The sequence below is a fragment of the Alligator mississippiensis genome, chromosome 1, assembly GCF_030867095.1.
Source record: "Alligator mississippiensis isolate rAllMis1 chromosome 1, rAllMis1, whole genome shotgun sequence".
NCBI lineage: Eukaryota > Metazoa > Chordata > Crocodylia > Alligatoridae > Alligator > Alligator mississippiensis.
In genome coordinates, this window is record NC_081824.1 from 86,383,150 (window position 1) to 86,403,177 (window position 20,028).

Consider the following 20,028-nt stretch of genomic DNA (forward strand, 5'->3'; position numbering starts at 1 on the left):
TTTTAATAGCAATAACTTGTAGAACCCTGGAGATCTAGGGTGAATTCTCAGGTCTCCCACAGTTTCCTTATATGAACTTGAGCAAATAGTGTAGTGGGGAATTTTCAAAAGTACTCAGCACTGGTCTAGTTCTATACGCACTGAAGGCAAAGAGAGTTTACCACTGTTCTCAATGGGAGCAACATTGACCCAACACTGGGTGCATCAGCACGAGACATGTTAATGTGTATTAGAGGAGTTCATCTACATGTGCATGACCTCAATGTGCATTAAAATGTTGAAATTAGGCTAATCACACCTAAAGTTGATACCTGCAAATGGAGGTATCAAATTTAGGTGCAATTAGTTAAAGTTCATTAATGCACATGTAGACGTGATCCAGCACTAACTTCAATGCCAGGCCACTTGGCAGGGCTGCAGGGACTAACTTTAGTACCAAGTCCCTGCAAGCGTAGACACCTGCCAAAAAATTGCTTAATGCACATTAAATTTAATTGAACTTAAATGCACATGTAGACATGCCCACTGAGGGCTTTTGAAAATTTCATCTTTCCATGTCTCAGTTTCCCAACTGTACAATTACAGATGTAATGGTATTTCCTTTATCCCATCATTTGTCAGGCCTGTCTAAACCCAAGTTCTTCAGAGCAAAGACTGATTTATGCTATCAATATGTCCAGCACTTAGCCAAAGATGGTGCCAATATCCCCTGTAGTCTCCAAATGATACTGTGGTACAAATAAATGCTTTTTTGTAAACATATTATTTTTGTAGTGACAAGTCACTTTGACACACAGCATGCTTTCCATTATTTCAGAATCTTCATGCATTCAGTCTGAATGGTTTTACTATGTTCTATACCATTTATCCTTGATTAAACCTCTTCTAGATAGTTAATCATTAATGATTTCTTTACAGTTGCTGTGCAAACAGTTCGTTCATACCTATGACATATTAAATTTCATAGACATGTTCTTTAATTGGATTCATTTATTTCTAATCTGCTTAAGCCCTCACTACTGTAATGCTTGACTAAATATACATTAAATTCTTTTATTTAAACTGCTAAAATAAATTTGAGAAGTATTCTATGAATAAAAATACTTAATTGAACACATGTAATACCACTGTTATTATGTACCTAACTGAGCAGAAAGTATTGAAATAACACACTAGATAAGTATTTGTTATGTTTATACAAAATGGCTTAAGCATAGTTGCTGTTGACATTTTGGCAAAGATTCCCAAAAATAGGAACCTCCACTTATGTTTAAGTCCATGATTATGCTCTTAAATAAGTGGCCTGGTTTTTAAGAGTACTGAGTGCCCAACAGCTCATAGTAGGAAATACTACACACTCAGTGCTTTATATTTTAAAATGAAGTCTGTTATCGAGAAGTGAGATTTTCACCCCAACTCTGGCCCTTCTGCTGGAAGGAAAAGAGCTAAAGCAGCCAGGTACTATGGAAAACGTTATTATTTTAGTCAATATGTAAAATAGCAACTGAAAGTGTAGTACAAACTTTGTAAAGTTTGGGGAGGGTTTTGGATAAAATCCTCAGTTCTGGCTGTGGAAAGAATCACCTGCGGCAACACTGAGAAAGAGTTAGTTGTAGGACTGCCTTCGTGAAACCGTCAAGTCCTCTCTGGGGCTGGAGATGGAAAGGGAATGTCAGGATAAAACCACAGCAACCCAGATTGCTGTGTCCATAGAACAGTTCAAGAATGGGAGGACATAGAAGTTTCTTAAAGGCAAGTTTTACCTCCAGGAGTCTATATTGGATCTCATAAAGGAGCAATTCAAAATCTCATTCTGCATGCCTCAACATGGATTAAAGAGCCTAACTTCACACTCCTACTTAGACATTCTTGGCCCTGAACTCCATCCCAAATGAAGATCCCCAGTATAGGTCCTACATTCACCACAGAGAAGTCCCAAGGAAGTAAGAACTACCACACAGTATTGAGGTCACTAATAATATGAATCAGGCCCCATGTAAGAAGGTCTCTCTTAAAAATCTATAAACCCAATTAAGCTCTAATGTTAAATGATACTGAGTCACATAGCATGTGTAGATTGTTCAGAAAGCAGGGAAGTGATAAACTACTGTAACTAACACTGGTTTGCTTTTGACATTTAATGGATGTCTCTAAAGAGCGTACCCTTAGGGGCAGAAGGGAGAAGTGGCAAGAAAAGCAATTAACAAGAAGCTGTAAGATAAAATGCAATGACCCATTTTATTTTAGTCTCTAACTGTTGTTCTCATCCCCTCAGACAACTCATTACACTAATTTTGCATGTCAATAGATACCCAAATTGATGCAAGATATCTGCTTTAATATCTTGCTCACCCACCTACTTGCATGACCTACAAAGTAGCTTCCAGAACTGTGCATATCCTCACAGAGGCTGGCCCTGCTTTCCTTCAGCTATGTGCACACAAAGATTTGTGTAAAAAAAAAAAAAAAATATATATATATATATATATATATATATATATATATATAACTGGTGGTAAATACAGCATAGCTCCAAAAATGTGCAACATTTACAACCTACATTAAGACACTGACCAGGAAGTCTACTGTAATATAATATTTGCAGGGTAATATGTTTAAGGAAAATCTAAGGTACTTTTCCAAGCAAGTAAAATTAAAAAGAACATCTCATTACATTCTATCTTTCTAAAGTTCCATACCCACACACTACAGACCTTGTCCTGCAAGGTAGTGGATGCCTTCAAATCCTATTAACTGGTGGTAGTTCAGAGTGCTAAGCACCTATCAGGATCAAGTCCTTATAGAAAATAACTATATGACTATTTTTTTCTTAAACTCTTCTAATATTCAATTGAATATCAACAAAACAATGACAAGAATATTCTAAATTGAGTTCAAGCCTGAAAGCATCTGATTAAAAAGTCTGAGAAACCAGTGATCACTAGGATTTAAAAGTGTATAGGCAGTCCTTGGACATATGACACAATTGGTTCCTGAAAACCATGTTTTAAGTTGAAACATTGTACCTCGGAACTGATTTTCCCATAGGAAACAATCTTATAAACGGGGGATTGGTTCCTGAACCAAGGCCCGATACCCTATTTTCACCAAAAATAACCCAGAATTTTGTAATCACAGATCAATCAATCACAGATGAGTAATATAGCTACATTAATGTATTTATATTGTAAATAGCAATCATATTAATCTGGAAGGACTTCTTTGAGGTGACTTTGCTGGACTTTTTGAAGGGCTCTTGACTGGAGTCTTTTCAGGAGTCTTGGCTGCAGGTTTTTCTGGAGTCTTGTCTGCTTTCTTAAAGGAAGTGTCCAAGGAAGTTTGGACAGATGTTCTCCAGGGAGATGGGCGACACAGCGAACTTGTTCGCTGGCATGGTGTTGCATAGGATCAAGCATTGGAAAGTTGAAACTGACGTCAGAAAGTTGAAACAGGGTGTCAATTTCTGAAGTTTGTAAGTACTTGTCAAGCTATTAGGGTAGAACGATCTATTTCCACAACTCTGCAATCTATTATCATTAATTCATACTTTATTAGTGACTATTATTTCAGACATATGCAGAGCTAATCCTTCATGCTCCTTACAGGCAAAGGCACTGTTAATCTTCCTAGCATTTGTTTCCCTGGATTAGGTTCCGACTCATGCAAAAAAATCTATCAATATTTACCTATAGAGGGACTAATTAAGGACTGCATTATTTTTGCTCTGTGTATACCACAGTAGTTGAAAACTCAATCCTCTGTAAAGCTTATGAGTGGATTTTAACTAGAAGAGAGAATCCGTATATATTTCAAAATATCAGCATTCAAGGCTACTTGTTGGCAAGGTCTTTTAGTGTCACAGGGTCGGGTCCCAGGGGTGGCTGTGATATTCCCCTGGAGGCTCTATGACCGTGTCCCACTCTGCCCATAGGGCACCTTCCTATCTCACCTGCCATGGAAATACAATGATACAAGGGAATCTGCCCTGATCTTATTCTAATGACCATCCGGATTGTGGTCATGGACTTGTGGGCTAATTGCATGGCTCCATACCTCCTCTTTACTGTGCCCCATGCCTCACAGTTGGCATCCTTACAGGTGTACAACCAATTACTGACACAGCCCCTCACTGAGGCTTCCAACTTCTCAGCCTCTTAGTCTCACTCCAGTTGCCAGACCCCTTGGTCTCTCCTCTGGCCCCTCTCTGGGCTCTTTTGGTCTCACTCAACCAGTCACTGGGCTACCAGGTGCCTCAATCTCTCTCCTGCCCCCCACCTCCAAGCTGTCATCTTCTTTCTTGGTCCCTTAGCCTAGACCTTGTTAGTTCTTTTCTTTCCCAGATGCTCTCTAGGCACTCAGACCTGTCCAGTCCTGCATTCTGCTGTCTGGCCCCTTACTAGGCCTCACTATCAGCCTCAGACCCCTCACTGGGCTTCACTACTCCAGACCCTGAACTCACATGGTTCTGCCCTCTATTCCCTGGCCCCTCACCGGGCCTCTGGACCCATGTGGTCCTGGCTTTCCTTGGCCCCTCACTGGGCCACTGAATCCTCATGGGTCTGGTCTTCCCTGCCTTGCATTGGGGTGCTGGACCCTCATGGTCCCAGTCTTCCCTGACCCCTCACTGGGCCTCTGGACCCAAATGGTCCTGGTCTCCCCTGCCAAGTGCTTTTCTGTTGGGGTATGCTCCCCTAGCCTTCCCTCTAGCCTTCTCTGGGGCTGAATTAAGCATGTGCTTAAAGGTAAGCATGGAGCTAATCATGTGCTCAAATGCTTTGCTAAATATGTATCTCTGTTGCTAAAAGGTTGATATTAAAACACACTGATAACAATTAATTAAACATTAAACTATGTTTAAAATCATGTGATCAATCCCTCATATAAGTTGCCATCAACATTTTCAAAAGAGCCACCATTCCCACTGAGCAGTACTTTGCTCCACAAAAACCCAATAAAGGAAATGGGGCTCCCTCTGAAGTGATGCATTCAGGATAAACATGGGCATCAGAATCTGTCCTGTGCTGAAAAGTAAATACAAGAGCGAGGAAAAGTGAACTGTATGTTAAATAGATAATTGCCGGTGTTCAATGGAAGGAAGAAATTAACATTTAATTTAGACTATATCATTATATAGTATATTTATCATTACAAAGTACAGATATCCTTATGTTCATCTATTTATAGACTGAGCTAGAAGGAAGGAGAAAGAGGTAAGACCTATCACCAGAAACAGAATAATTGCTTATCTTTGAGAACAGTTTTGACTAGCTCAACTGACTCATGAAAATTAGAATGAAACAACAAGCAAAATCAGACAAGCAGGAAACCACACAATCCATGAATATCAAGAGTAGTTTGATCTCAATGTGACCTCTCTGTGATTGAGATGATCTAGGCTTCTGTAAATGTACAGTGGTAAATCCACTGATGGCTCCTCCATCTGACTTAACCCCAACCAAGTCTGTTCTGAATTTCCACAGATAAACATTATAGCATTATAAACATTATAGCTCTCTCTATGACATGAAAACATACAAGGTAGACACAGTGTAGAATCATACAGAGATACCCTGGGTTGTCTGTGAACATACTGGCTTGTATACCAGCATGAGGCAGCACCATACAGATTTACCTGAGCTAACTTTGCATATGCTAGGTCTCAAACCAGAAACATAGCACTATTTTGCTTCACAGCCTTGAACTAAGTAGATATATCCATATAATCTCCCTACACTGATTATGTCCTTTCTTCTAACACCTGGAAAGAAAGGCAACTGGCACAGGTCCACAAAGGTACCACACCTGGGAGAATGGTGATACCTTAGTCGGGAGGGGGGCATGTACCCCTCCCAGCAACCAGTCAGACACTGGGGGAGGTCCCCCCATGTCCAACCTCTGGGAGAGGGGGCCCCCACAGCCAATCTCACTGACTGGGGGGGTCCCCTGAAGCCCATCACACTGACCGCAAAATGGCCACGGCGCTCCCAGAAGTGGCTGTGGAGCTTCATCTGGCATTCCCACTCCCTGGCTGGCATTTGCAGGGGACACTGGTGCTCCTGCTTGCCCCCCCCCCCACCTGTTGCCTAAGCAGGGAACGTGGCTTGTCAGGGGGTGCACCCACGCTCTCAGAGGGTGCACGTGCACCCTCATGCACCCCCCTACACATCACCACTGGTACACAATGGCTACACAGACTATGGCTCCTGGTATCTGACACCAGGAGTGGAATTCACAAAGCTGAATTGGACATGTAAGTTCTCTATAGAAAGTTTGTGGAATGTTAGATACCTAAGAATTAAATTCACCATAGCCATCATAGGGAGCACATGCTGTCTAAACTAGCCAAGAGGAAACACAGAAGACGCGGCTATGTCAGAAATACTGGACTTAAGACCACATGTTCAACATATAAATAGCCTTAAATGCTTAATTGCAAACCTGTTCCATCCTGCTCAAGTCCCTGAAAAAATGTTAATACAAAAAGTGGGTGGTCATCTACCTCCTTGCTGATTTTCTGTTACTTACTCTTAAGGGTAAGATGGTGGTTATTAAAAAAAGTAGAAACATTATGGATTTTTAGGGACTTAGGTGAAATAGAATCACATTTAGGTGCCTAAATCCACATTGCCACTCAATAGGTAGAAGAGGACCTGGTCCTTGGTGCTTATCTACAGACCTGTAGATAGGAGCCTACATAAGCTAAGATTCATAGTCCAAAACCTCCTGCTAGCCTTAGGTGCCTAAACTGCCCTTTCAATATGAATGACTAACTCATTCTTTTCTTCTAAAACATAACTACAAGGGATGCTAGTGCCTCTCAGCAGGGCTTTGTGAAGCTTTGGTCCCCAATTCAATTCGGTGGAGATTTGGCCTGATTCGGTGGCCAAATCTCCGAATCTGAATTGAATCAGGAGACTCTTTAATCTCTCTGAATTGAATTGGAACCCTCTGAATCAATTCAGAAAGATTCAGCAATTCAGACGTAGACACAGCTTTAAATGCTTTTTCTACATACCTCAAGGTACCTGGTGGCTCATGAATGCTGCGATGCTGGAGCAGATGAAGCATCCCACAGGAGTGTGGGGGGTTCCCCAGTGTGCTCAGCAGCAGACCTGGAAGTGGACCAAAAGAACTTCCAGTCCACTTATGGGTCCACTGGGGAGCCCCCCGTGCCTTCCCTGGCTCGGCAAATCATGCCTCCTGGGCCTGGTGGGGCACCCAGGATTACTTCGCAGCTGATTGCTGAGCCAGAGGAGGGCATGGGAGGGGCCCCAGTGCACTCCCCAGTGGACCCAGAAGCGGAGCAGAAATACTTCTGGTCCACTTCTCGGTTTGCTGCCGAGTACGCGGGAGAGCCCCCCATGTTCCTGTGGGATGCTCCATCTGCCCCACCACCGCAGCATTCACGAGCCATGCCTGTTACCTTGAGGTATGTAGAAAAAAACATTTAAAGCTGTGTTTATGGCCAAATCACTGATTCTCTGAACCGAATTCTCTGAATTTGGCCGACTTGAATCAGGGACAGTGATCTGAATCAATGAATCGAATCACTGCCCCCAGTTCAGACCGAATCTGAATCTGAATTGAATATAGCCTGTTTTGCACACCCCTACCTCTCAGGTCTTCTAAAGGAGCCTAGTGGTTAGTAAAAAGTTGAAGAGTTCCCTAGAAATTGGGAGATCCTGATTGAATGCCTTTATCAAACTGAAAAGTTTTAAAGCCACATCTCCCCTTACTTCCCTGAAAAGTGCCCAAACCCCAATTCTACATAAGCCTGCCCTGTAGCCATCCTACTGAAGTTGGGTCACTGTCCAACAAAGAATGCAAACAAGATACAGCCTGACACAACAGCCAGATAATGCAGACACTTCCCCTAGAGCTGGGAGACCTAGATTCCAGTCCCTGCTTTCTCAAATCTGTTTATGTATTTTACCCAATGAATTTAATCTGTGGATCTAGGCATCTTTCCTTTAATCCTTATTCTGGCAAATAAAACACTTCTTAACATAAATGGGAATTTTGTATGAGAACATACTGCAGAATTTGGACAGCAATTTTTGGTTCCTTGGCCATTAGTCAGCTGGTTTAAATCCATGAGAAGAAATTTGGAGTGAGTTAAAGAAAGAGGTAGCTAAAAAAGCCTACATGAACAAAGAATTGAAGTAGCGTATTGTGAACACCTGGAAAGGCCTGTCTCCTATTTGCAAGAAATATATCAATGATGTTACAAAGGGACATATGTATGTGATAAAAGCTAATGGTGGACAAACTAAATACTGAATAGAATGGCTTAAAAGAAATGACTAATAATTTATTTTTCTTTTGCAGTATGTACACTTGTGCATGAATAAAGAATTTGTAAGATTTAATTAAATTGGTAATTGAATCGTTTGAATATGTTTATATTATTTAACACAAAATACAAGTAAATGAAATGCACAGAAAATGAGCAACCTAGTTCTGTTCCTAGTAAAGTCAAAGGCAATACTTTGAATGACTTCACTAGAAAAAAGGATGGAGCCATTAATGCTAGGAAATTGAGGGTAGCAGTTGTATTCTCAGCTTACTGCTTTTAAATAATTGGGGTCAAATACAGAGGCCACAGTCAAAATCTTTATAATTATTCATCAGTGTCTGCAAACTTTCTGGCATGTGAGTATATTTACTTGAATAAGTAGGTCTTATTTCAATAACATTACTTAAATAAAGTAAGTTGTTTCTTGGTAAGCCACGCTGAGCCTTTTCTGGGATGGGTGTTGTATAAATAAAATAAATAAAATAAATATATGTAAGTGTTTGCAGGATTACTCCTGTGATTAGCATTGCCGTGGTATTTGCTATAACGTATGCTGTCTCACGCACACTTGATGGATACAGGGAACAAAACTCTGATACCGGGAATATATATGCAGAGTGTGTTGGGGTGATGGACTCTGCACAAGTAGTAAATATGTGGGTGAAGAAGGGAACAATGAAGTGGGCTGGTAAGCAGCCACTGGGCCTATGGAGGGCCTACACAAGAGCTACACAGGGATAAGGCCTGGTAGACTGCTGCTCCGTTCCATAAGCAAAAACATTGTCCTTTCCAAGAAGAATGTAGAAATATTTAACTACAAACTCTGTGTGTCCCAGGAGTCTGGGAACAGGTTTGTCTCACCCTAGCACAGGACACCCATATAAAGCCCACTTATTCCAGCTTTCCATGGGATTCCGAGATTATACCCATCATGCAGAGTAATACCACTTTGATTACGTATTTAATTTTAAAATCTGATAAGACACAGGCTGTAAAGAGTAATCAGCCCTAAAGTTATAGGCTTATTGTATAGATGCAATTAACAGTTAATTTATACTAAATTGCATTTATTCTATCATTAACTAAAACATTTGTTAATACCATATTCATGAAATAACCTCCCACACAAATTGCATACTTCAATTTGTGCTTCTAATCAGCCAGTTATATAATATAATTTGAAGAGGGCAATTGGGACTTTTATGTAGGATATTATCATAACAGAGATTACGCACAATTAAGTACCTAATCCAATTTAGCTGTATATGTTTCTGTTACAGCTATTATTTTAAATGATAAAGAAAAAAAAATAGATATATACAGCAAAAGCTCTACAGCATTCTCTGGGGACAAATTATTGTAATATTTGCTGATACTTGAAAAGCCAAAGGAGGTGCACTTTACATTATCCATTTATTTAAAAAGGGATTTTTACGGTCTAAATATAAACTAAATTCAGAGTTTCATTTTGTACAAATTGGATCATTCTTGAATTGTCTCTAAGTGATAAACCTAAACAGCTAATAATCAATAATAAAACAAACAACTAGAACTAATAAAAAAAGAAACAAATATGTCTATCAAAGCTTACTTATTGTAATCGAAATACAAAAGCATAGCAATTTTCTGTATGTTAAAACAAGAAACCTCAAGAGCCATATTTTTATTTTGGATACATTATCAATAAAAATAAATTCTTCTATCTTGTATAAATGATCCCAACTCTGGTATCCTCTGCAAATAGTTTGGTACTTACACTTATTAAGAACATTTGTTCTTAGTCTTAGAATTCAATTTTTCAAAGCCAGAGATTTATGGGCCATGGGAATTTCTGTAAGGTTATTTTTTTTAAAAGAACAATTTTTTTCTTCATAAACCCTGCTTCTCTCTCTTTCTTCTTTCAGTCTTATATGACCAAGAGACATTTAGCTTGAGGAGATACAAATTAGTTATACAAATGTTTTACTTTTTTCCTGCCTTTAGTTACACTGAAACTAGTTGTTTTGACAAGGATAACACTAGTGTAGTACAATGACTCTTATTTTTTTTTTACAAGGGCCATCCTGTCATACTTTACTCACACTAACCAGCTGCCTTCTTTACAAGCATTTCCACTAAAACCAGTGAGACCAATCTGGAATAACACTTAATATCACAAAAAGTGACAGCATTTATAAGTATTGAAAATCACAAAAAAATATATTTCCATAAAACTATTTTCCGCTTTTATATTACTTTTCATCAAAATATAATGATAAAGAGAGGCTAGCTCATTTTCAAAATAACCTCTATATTTCAAATTAACATCTCACTCTGCAGTCCAAACCAAGGCTCTTTATTATTTCCAAGAACAAAATCAACCAGTTGGCATTCCTCAGTATATTTTAGTTAAACATACATGTCATTTGCAAAGAACAAGTCAAGAAATGTGCATTTTTTCTCTTAAGCAGATTTCTTTTAAGTGATTTTATATCCTTTCTAGGCTGTAACTTGTGTGCCTGCATCTGCCAAGAGCTGCATCTGTACAAGTGGCTTTTCCATATATCAACTGCCATAGAACAAAAGTATGAAAAGAACCCACAGCATACAGGCATACGTCACAGCTGTTCTTGGTTTAGTGGAATAATCCAATGTCATCCTAAAGGAACTTTAGTAGCTACAGAATTTATATTAGAAGAAAGAATATTAAACATTGCAAACCTTGAGTGCAACAGAACCTTTGTTCTGCCTTCCTGGAACAAGTTCCATAACATGGGTCAGATCCAAGATCTCCTGAAGTCAAAGGGAATCTTGTATCCTCCAGACTCTCTTTCTCCCCCTCCTACCTTAGCAGTCCCTATGTTGCACATTCGAGTGATCAAATGCTGGCTGGCTTCAGTAGCTTTGAATAGCTAATCAGGACAGTTTACCATACCCTTCCTAAGGTGAATTTAACAAAATTGCTGGCTCTCCTAACAGGGAACTTTCTTCCAAAACAGCTTTCTTCCTCTTGTGGCTAATGGTCACAATGTTATCTGCGGTTCCAGATGTTGGCTATAACTCATTTTTTTAAAACATCCACTTATCTACCTGGAGAGTATGATGAAACAGAATGCAGTCTGTCCTTGTTTTCCAAACTGCAGGCTATCAGCAGGCTAAAAAAGGCAATAAGTGCCACGCGTGTCTTGGAGATCTATTGCAGTTATTACCAGTGTGGGAACTTCAGTGCAGAAAAATATTACATGATCTCTTGTTCTCCTGAGCACTAATGAAGAGATAGTCAGACCTGATTGAACCTCGGGGACCTAAACATACCAAAACAAGACTGTAATGTAGTCAGAGTGTCTTTGTATTCTGCACTGCAGGCTTCAACAGCACATCACTGTTGCAGTAGCCAATAACAGACATCACAGCATTTCATATCTGCCTTTGACAGAATCTCCTTCTTTCTTTCTATGTCTGCACTCCAAACAATCAATTAAAAAGTAAAGGGACTATTCTTAACCAGTTCAATACCTCCGCAAGTTGCTATGTAGTATGAACCATTCCGTTAAGGAAACAGTTGAGATTAAAGAATAATACCTTTCCCAATAAAAGACATCTTAGGTGAAAAAATATAGACATATGTTTACAATCTATATTTCTGTGTGAAAATTAAAAGACAGCTCATGTAAGAATGCAGGAAATCAAATGAAACTAAATAAAGTTATGACAATTTTTATAACTACGAGAGATAGGCATGGATATGTAAACAGCTGTATGTGTGTATATATATATATATATGTGCATATATACATTGGTATGTATATACCCCACACACATATGCAGATATGTGTGTGTTCAGATGTCATATTTGCACACATACACATAGATATGTTGTGCACATGCATGTACACATACATATACACATATTAAATCCTCTAAAGAGAGAGGTTGTGGGATTTCTCTCCTTAGAGGTTTTTAAGACAAAGCCTTGGCTGGCATGATGTAGTTGGGGATGTCCTGCTTTGAGCAGGGTGGTAGGACTAAATGATCTCCTAAGGTCCCTTCTAACCCTCATTTTCTATGATTCTGGGATTCTATATTCTAGTCAGACCCAAAGAAAAATGTCTTGCATTCCCTAAAACTTGTCTAACTCTGCCCCAACTGTACAGTCGGTCCAATAAATGATACTACCCTAAGGAACCCTTGCCTCTTGCACCAATACACACATAAATCCATGGCATATATACATATGCAGATATACAGACAGACTTGTCCCTCTGTCCCCTCCAAAAGAAAGAGCTGGCAGACCGCTCTGCTGCCAGGGAAACCCAATACACATCTGTCCGGTTTGTGGCCACCTGTCCCTTGTGAGAAGCCTGTCAACAGTACCACTTGATGGTCTTTTATTCCCCGAATAAACCAGGTTGAAAAGGTGGCCAAGCTCTTAGGACACCATGCGCAGTTTTGTCTGAATAATGCCTGAAAGCCTGGTGAGATGGAGATGATATCTTTCTGGGAAGGGGGACAATTCCTCCCCCACCTCCACCCCAGCAAAACAACTCGCTACGCTGATGTTTAAATCCTTTCGTCCCATGCACAATCACTGCCCCTTTTTTCTGTTATGCTTTCTAAGAATTATTACCCAGAGTCGACAGATGACAGAATCAATAGGAAAAGAGCAGAAAGATTGCGAGGGGGTTTCACTGGCAAACAAAACAGCCCGTTTCAAAATAACCCAGAGCAGAACTTGGGCTTCTCCAGTGGGATGTTTAATTTCCAGTCAGGTCATTTAACATAGGTTTGCGTGGCTCTGCACTGGTTTTGGATTAAAAAATGACTGCTAACCCAGAGGCAGTCGTATGAAAACAAACCTTGAGCTTGTGAAGTCTGATGTACAAAAGCACCTTAGTCTGGTGTTTTTCTCCCCTCCTCATTAAAAAAAAAAAAGAGAGAGATCTACAGACATTTTTTGCTGCTTACAAGTCATGTTGCACTGGTGCTTTTGTCGAGAGAATGTAGTTTACCTCCGAGCTTGGATTTAATTGAAACTCGAAAATTGTCGAATGCAAGCGTGGAGAGGGACTTTGCTGAGCGCTGAGATGCGCATGTATGGAATAGCTGAAATAGGAGTGATGTGTCAAACCCCTGCTAATCCAGAGCGGTGCTGCTACTGGGTAAATGCCAGTGTTGAGTCCTACTTGGTTGTGTTGTGTTTGTAAAAAGAGGAGAATCAAGAGGACTTCTCGTAATTGCCAGCTGGAAGCGTGGGAGTCCATTGCACACATACCCCATGCTCACTCAAACCGCGATCGAGTGATACCTCCAGGCGCGTGCGGGTCTTCAGGTGGAAGCAAGCACAGAAGCCACAGTGTTGTTGCAGAGTAGCAAGGCTCGTATGTTTAGCTCGGTATGTCATCACTATACAACTGTCTCCCCTTGTGCATTCAAGTGCCCATTCCCAAGGCCAGAGTTAAGGTTCTGACACCCCTCGGTAATAGATCACTTCATTTTCATAAGCCCGTCTTTAAAAAAGAGTGCCCCAAACATGCCTCCATCTCTATATAGACCCATAAAAGTGGGTTTCAAACTCGAATCACAGCAGAGTGGGACCTGGAAGAGTTTCCCTTTCCGTAGTTATACTTAGTACTTTTGGACTTGGACTTGGACTTCACACTGGAATGCAAGCATGCCCATGTCTAGGTAGTCTGTATTTGACAGTAACCCTGGCTTATTTCCTCGCTGCCAAGGCGGCAGGTCATACGATTTGAATGCAGTGGCACTGCCAGCAGCAACCATTATTATTCCCATAGGAAGGAATCATCGTGGCAATCATCACCAGCTGGAGATAATTAAAACTCCCCCATTAGGTGTTTCAGTTTAAGCAGCAGGTACAGCGATATCGATCTGATTTGCCTGCAATGCCCTGGGATGAGCTTAGGGGAACAGCCGAGATGTCATCGTTAACTCTTAAAACCAAGAGGCTTTTTTTTTTTTTTTGGTAGGGGGCCTAAGGGGGAGATATTTGTTTTTCTCCTCCTTTTCTGTTTGATGAGGAAGCTGTTTGGTCTGGTTCTGCTGTGAAGATTAAACTGACCTTTCTGGCCACAAACTTTCTTTGTGCTTCAATATAAGGATCGCTCTCTCGGGGGGGAACCCTCTCTCAGAGCTTTGATAGAAACTCTGGATGAAATTAAGAACTTCAAACCACAGCTTTTTGAAAAGAAAAACAGATGTCCTGTTTGTTAAGAATAAATAACTCCCTACGTGGAAACCTTTTTTTTTTTTTTTACGCTGCATTAAATTTTATTTAATGTTGGGTGCATTTAAACTGTAAAAAAGAAAGAAAAGAGATGGAGCAAAATATGTGGGTGACAAACCTCTAAATCTTTCCCCTAGTGAAAGGGAGAGAGAGAGAGAGACGGGAAACCCTTCATCTAGATGAAAGTGTGCAATGTGTTTCCTAGCCAGCCTGGTGCGCCTGCCGTGGTCGGCCATGGGATTAAGCAGATTTAGGGGAGTGTGGGAGCTGGGTTTGGACTCCAGGGGCCGGGGAGGCCATGCCCCAGCCGAGCATCTTAGAGCAGGCTGGGGTATCACTCACGTGAGGACGTAGTTAACGCTGACGATGCAGTGGGGCCGCGAAGATCTGCTGTTGTGCACGATGGTGGCGTAGCTCTGCACCCACACCCAGCCGCCGTGCTTGGCCAGGAAGCGGTAATACTTGGTAGTCACTTGCCCTTTCACCAGCACTGCGGGAGGAACGAGAGAGGGAAGCGATCATCCCGTGCTGCTGCTCTGGGGGGCAAGGCTGTGCCCGTCCCGCCGGGGGGCTCCCCTTGTTAGAGACGACCTGACGGGGCTCGGGGGAAGGGCTGCCCCAGCTGCTCCAGGGAGCTGGTCCCAGTGTTTTCGGACAAATCTGATCCCGAGCCATCGATATCGGTGGTGTGCACCCCGGGGAGACAGCGATGGGGCAGGCACTGTGCCGTGGGGAAAGAATTGCTCCATCTCTGCTACTTTTGAGAAAATGCGTTCACGCAAGTCGGGTTGACTGCGAAGGTCGGGAGGAAACCCTGTGCTTCATGACCCTGTGCGCACAGGGCTCTACTGGGTTGAATATGGTATTTGTCTCGTCAAGATTTAACTATCTGTATTTATATGTGTGTGTATGAATGTGTCTACATGTATACATACATACTGATATGTGCTGTGTGCTTGTGTATGTGTATATATATATATATATATATCTCTCCACACACCCCCAAACCTACATATAGATAGATAGATATATACACACACACGTACACACCCAAAACCTACATGTAGATACATAAACAGATATATACACACCCAACACATGCATATAGATACACAGACAGATATATATATACACGTACACACACAACCCATCTATACGTACGTGTGTATACATGTAGACACATTCATACACACACATACAAATACATATAGATAGGCAGACAGAGAGGCAACATCTTGATTAAAATACTGTATTCAACCCACTAGAGGGGTGTGTGTGTGTGTGTGTGCGTGCGTGCGTGCGTGCGCGCGCGCCAGGATAAAATAAATTAAAACTGCGTTAGTTGCTGTACATTATCTTTGACTTCACACACAGTGGAACAAAGACAAGCAAAGTCAAAAAAGTGTGCATGTGTGTTATACTTTTTATTATATAAGATTATGGTATTTGGGGCATCCAGATTATATCTGCATAATCTAGATTATGTATATATCATGTATATATAAAGTGTATAAATAGATGCACTTCTTTGGCTTTACTAGTCTTTCTTCCATTGTGTGTGAAGTCAAAGATAATGTACAGCAACTAACGCAGTTTTAATTTATTTTATCCTCATATTAATTGATAGAAAACTAAAAATCGCTCTACCAACCCTTGGAGTGGGGGGAAATACGTTCACCTCATCGTTGTGAGACGTGATGGAAACTTGTGAAGGAGAGTCTGGCTTCCTACTGCTATGACTTGTTTCGAGCAGGGATACAAATGATCCCTTCCAGCCGGCATCCCAGCTCAGCTGAATGTCTGAGGTTCGTCTCGAGGGAAGTCTCGGCTCCCTGGTGCTCCTCGAGTTCACGAACGCTTCTACTCCCTCTATCCTTTCCTTCTTTGCTTAGTCTAAATAAACAGGGTGCATATCTACCCTGCCTTCTGCCTGACTTCAGACTTAAGACATCTAACTACCTCTCTCTCTGCCCCCAACCCTACCAGTTCTCCTACAGCCTCTTCGCTTCTAGCAAAGATGGGTTCATTCCAACCTGCTGGAGATGTTGCCTCCACTCCGGCTGGACAGGCTTTTCAGGATAAGGAATAAAACCCAGTACTGTATTTAAATCATACTACAGGCAAAGTGAGAAGGTCCCCGTCAGGCCCCGAAGGGGCTGGGGTGCAGCGTGGGGTGAGTTAGCAAAGGGAGCTCCTTACACAGATGATGAGCACAGCGCAAGTGGAAAGTATCACAGCTATGGACGTGGTGGTAGAGGGTCTTCTCGATCAGGTCCTGAGGCTCGTAACCTGTTAGCTCAGCTACCCTGGAGGGGGGCGGGGAAGAAAGAGACAAAGAAAACAGGCATTTAATGTGTGACTGGGGCTTGTCGGGGAAAGCTTGGGCCTGAAGAGACCTTCCAGGTACCTGGAATCTAAGAATATGAGCTTCATATCCAGGCTGGCTCGGAACATGAACATATTGCTGTGCAGCTTGATTTCCGTCACTGCGCTAGGAGGGAGCGAGTGGCCCACAGCGACCAGGCCCACGTTCTGGTAGCAGCCATCGAAGGGGGACATGTCCAGGCTGTACTGGCGGATCTTCAGGTACCCGCTGCAATGGATAACCTGCGGGGACACACAGGAACGATGCTCAGGCCCTGTCTAGCCCCGGGAAAAAGATTGAAAGCATGCTCTCAAGTGGGACGAGCTACACACATATTGGGAGACAGGTCTGCAGAACCCTTCAGCACTAGGGACTTGATCCAAAGACCATGAGAGTCAGTGGGAATGGTTCCACTCCCCTAAAGTGGGTTTTGTAGCAAGGTCTAACCATGCTTTTAATACCGCTTACAAATTTATATCTAGAGAAAACATCTCCCATCCAGGAAGAGCACACACCAACTGCAGGTGCCTCCTCAGTCTGGCGAAGGGGATTTATACCCGAAAGCTTGCAAAGAAGATTTTTTCCAACTGTTTGAGTTGGTCTAATAAAAGATAACAGATTTACCCAAAGAACCTTGTCTCCCTATGTGTAGAGAAAAAGCGTTCAGAAAGAAAAAGGCCGAGCGAATTACAACTGATTTTTACAGCTAAAGCGACAACTAATTTATGTTTTTAATTAATGTAAAGCTGTGGAAGATGTGTACCTCATATAGCAATGCATTAGACCATATCTTTGGCTATAGATCTATGGTCATGCCATGCAGCGATACGTTTCTACTTTAATAATGTTGTGTTATGCTCTTTTTTTGGAGTGATTGCCAGAGGTATACATGCACTGATCCACGTGCCCTCAAGGTGCTTTTTTATGAGGTGGGTCCCTATTCTCGCAGACGACAAAGCTGAAGTAGAAAGAGGCTTAGGTCACAGGAGGTCCATGAATAGGACCCAGAAATCCTTGCATAACCCTGCCAAAACTTTACGAACCCTTCAGGAAGTCTTCCACGATATTCTACAGACCTGAAAACAGTCTGGCCAGGTCCAGGCAGCAGTTTGCACAGAGCCCCTGGGACCCTTGGTGCTTGCATGCAAAACTGAGGTTTGGAGCTGAGTTTGGGTTTGTGGTTTATGATCCTTAACCTGAAACTAAGTAGAGGAGCTCTGGGCCCAGGTCGCCAGCCAACTACAACAGCCCAGCTGGGCAGAGGCTCTGGCCTGGGCTTCCAGCCCCCTCGTTTCAAGTGCAAGCCCCGCGCAGCGCACCTTGTAGCCCCCGCAGGTCAGGCCGGCGTTCCTCTTGGCCAGGACACACTTCATCCTTAGGAAGAAGGACCGCTCGATCTCGTACTCTGGGGTGGGGAAGGCACAGACAGGAGTGAGAGCGGGGCAGCGGGGCTTGGTGGGAGCCCATCGCCCAAGGCGAAGCCACCCCCGGGCCGGGGAAGGGGGCGGGGGAAGAAGAGCTGCCCCTTACCCTGCACGAAGTGGGAGTGGTAAGGCTGGTGTGCTGTGAGCACCGCGGTCATCTCGTCGTGGTCGGCGGGGTGGATGTATTCATAAATGCTGTTCCCGGTCAGCTCTACCTGTGATGGAGGAGGAGGATTTCATCTGCATCTCCTTTGCCGCCCAGCTGCTGCTATTGTGCAGCTTTCTAAATACACCCCGGCGATTGCACCGCCCCAGCTTCTGCGGCTCTGCACTGAGCAGGGCAGCTCCCGGGGGAAATGCAAGGAGCAGAAGGGGTTTCTGCTCGGACCCCACGCCCCAGCGGCAGGGTGGTCGCCAGTCCCCGTACCTGCGATAAACCCAGGTGAACGGAGGCCGTCTCTGAGATGTACATGATCTTGCCATCGGGGGCCACCACAAATATGAAACCATCCAAAGTCTGGAAGGGAAGGAGACAGACTATCTGAGAGCTGCCCATCCCACGCCTTCACCGCCGGATCTGGGAGGATGGTGCGAGCAAGTGATCCTGACATAAGTGGCGAGCCCGGAAATCCTTGCCTTTCAAAGGGGCTCTTCAACCAGGGCGTCTGTCTGGCAGGGAGCTCTACCAGCGAGCCAGACCCAGGCGCCCGGGAGCCAAGAACCCCAGCCCCAGCCCCCAGGGCCCGGGATGCTCCCGTCCCCGCTTTCCTTTTCCCCGGGGATACTTAAATAAGTGCTAAGAAACCTCAGGAGCGATCTCCACTGCGACCAATGTGTAAAAACAGACAGGACTATTCACCAAACAGACGTCGATAGGAGTTATTTGTATGCACTGGCAAAGGGATAGGCCCCAAGTATTAAGGGCCGGGAGACCTCAGGGTACCAAAAATATCTGCCCGTCTAGTATCCTTAGAGCTAATATGCCCTAGTTCATCCTTCAGACAACAGTGAGTCGGAGCTGACTTCCATGTTTTCTGTGTCTTGACCTCCCCGAGGCTTTCTCTATGTTTTATGCACTTTCCATTCCTTGTTCAAACCAGCTTTAAACTCTCTCTCTCTCTCTCTCTCTCACTTTGTTAACACGACTTTCCAAAAAAAGGTGCTTTTGCCCCCAAAAGAGCTCCAGGCTCTGTTCCCATCTCTTGTCATCTCGCTGCCTGACTTTCTCTGCTTCGGATGAAGGCTCCATCCTTCCCAGCAGCTGATCCGTGCGGGACAACCCGGTGGGGGTCGGAAGAGGCAAAGGGTCGCTACGGATTAAAAGAAAGTTCCCAGAAGTCAAGAAAATGCGCCGCACTGTTTAAGCAAGTTTGGCCTCTCCCTTGATGAATCACGTGAGCAGTTAAAAATTAGACAGGATGATAATTACAGTTCAAAATGGGGTATGATTTCTTTAATCATTAATACCAAATGGCTCTCCTTTCCAGGCCAGTACCTGCAAAAGATGAGATCCCAGCTCCCGTCCAACATTATCCAAAGGGCTGGTGCGACTAGAGTGGCCCCAGGCTTCTCCAAGTCCTGTTTATTTAAGACACACACACAAAGAGAGAAAAGTGAGACGTCGAGACACTTATTAAAAAAGGCCTGTTGGAAGAGGCGAGGGGGTTTTTTTATTCTAATTTCAAACATTTCAAAATACTTGCTCATAGCTGAGTAGAAA

At 42.9% G+C, this 20,028-nt stretch overlaps 1 protein-coding gene across 3 annotated transcripts in view; it reads right to left on the reverse strand.

Annotated features, from left to right (window-relative positions):
• SIM1 (SIM bHLH transcription factor 1) overlaps positions 1-20,028 on the reverse strand; it is a 70,769-nt gene that overhangs the window by 38,048 nt on the left and 12,693 nt on the right. For all 3 annotated transcript variants that reach the window (XM_006271800.3, XM_019486377.2, XM_019486379.2), the window contains 7 exons: positions 19,804-19,886; positions 18,736-18,825; positions 18,415-18,523; positions 18,204-18,289; positions 16,927-17,126; positions 16,719-16,825; positions 14,862-15,009 (listed from right to left, as the gene is read on the reverse strand). In XM_006271800.3, coding sequence (XP_006271862.1) covers positions 14,862-15,009; positions 16,719-16,825; positions 16,927-17,126; positions 18,204-18,289; positions 18,415-18,523; positions 18,736-18,825; positions 19,804-19,886 — 823 coding nt within the window. The remainder of the gene's footprint in view (positions 1-14,861; positions 15,010-16,718; positions 16,826-16,926; positions 17,127-18,203; positions 18,290-18,414; positions 18,524-18,735; positions 18,826-19,803; positions 19,887-20,028) is intronic.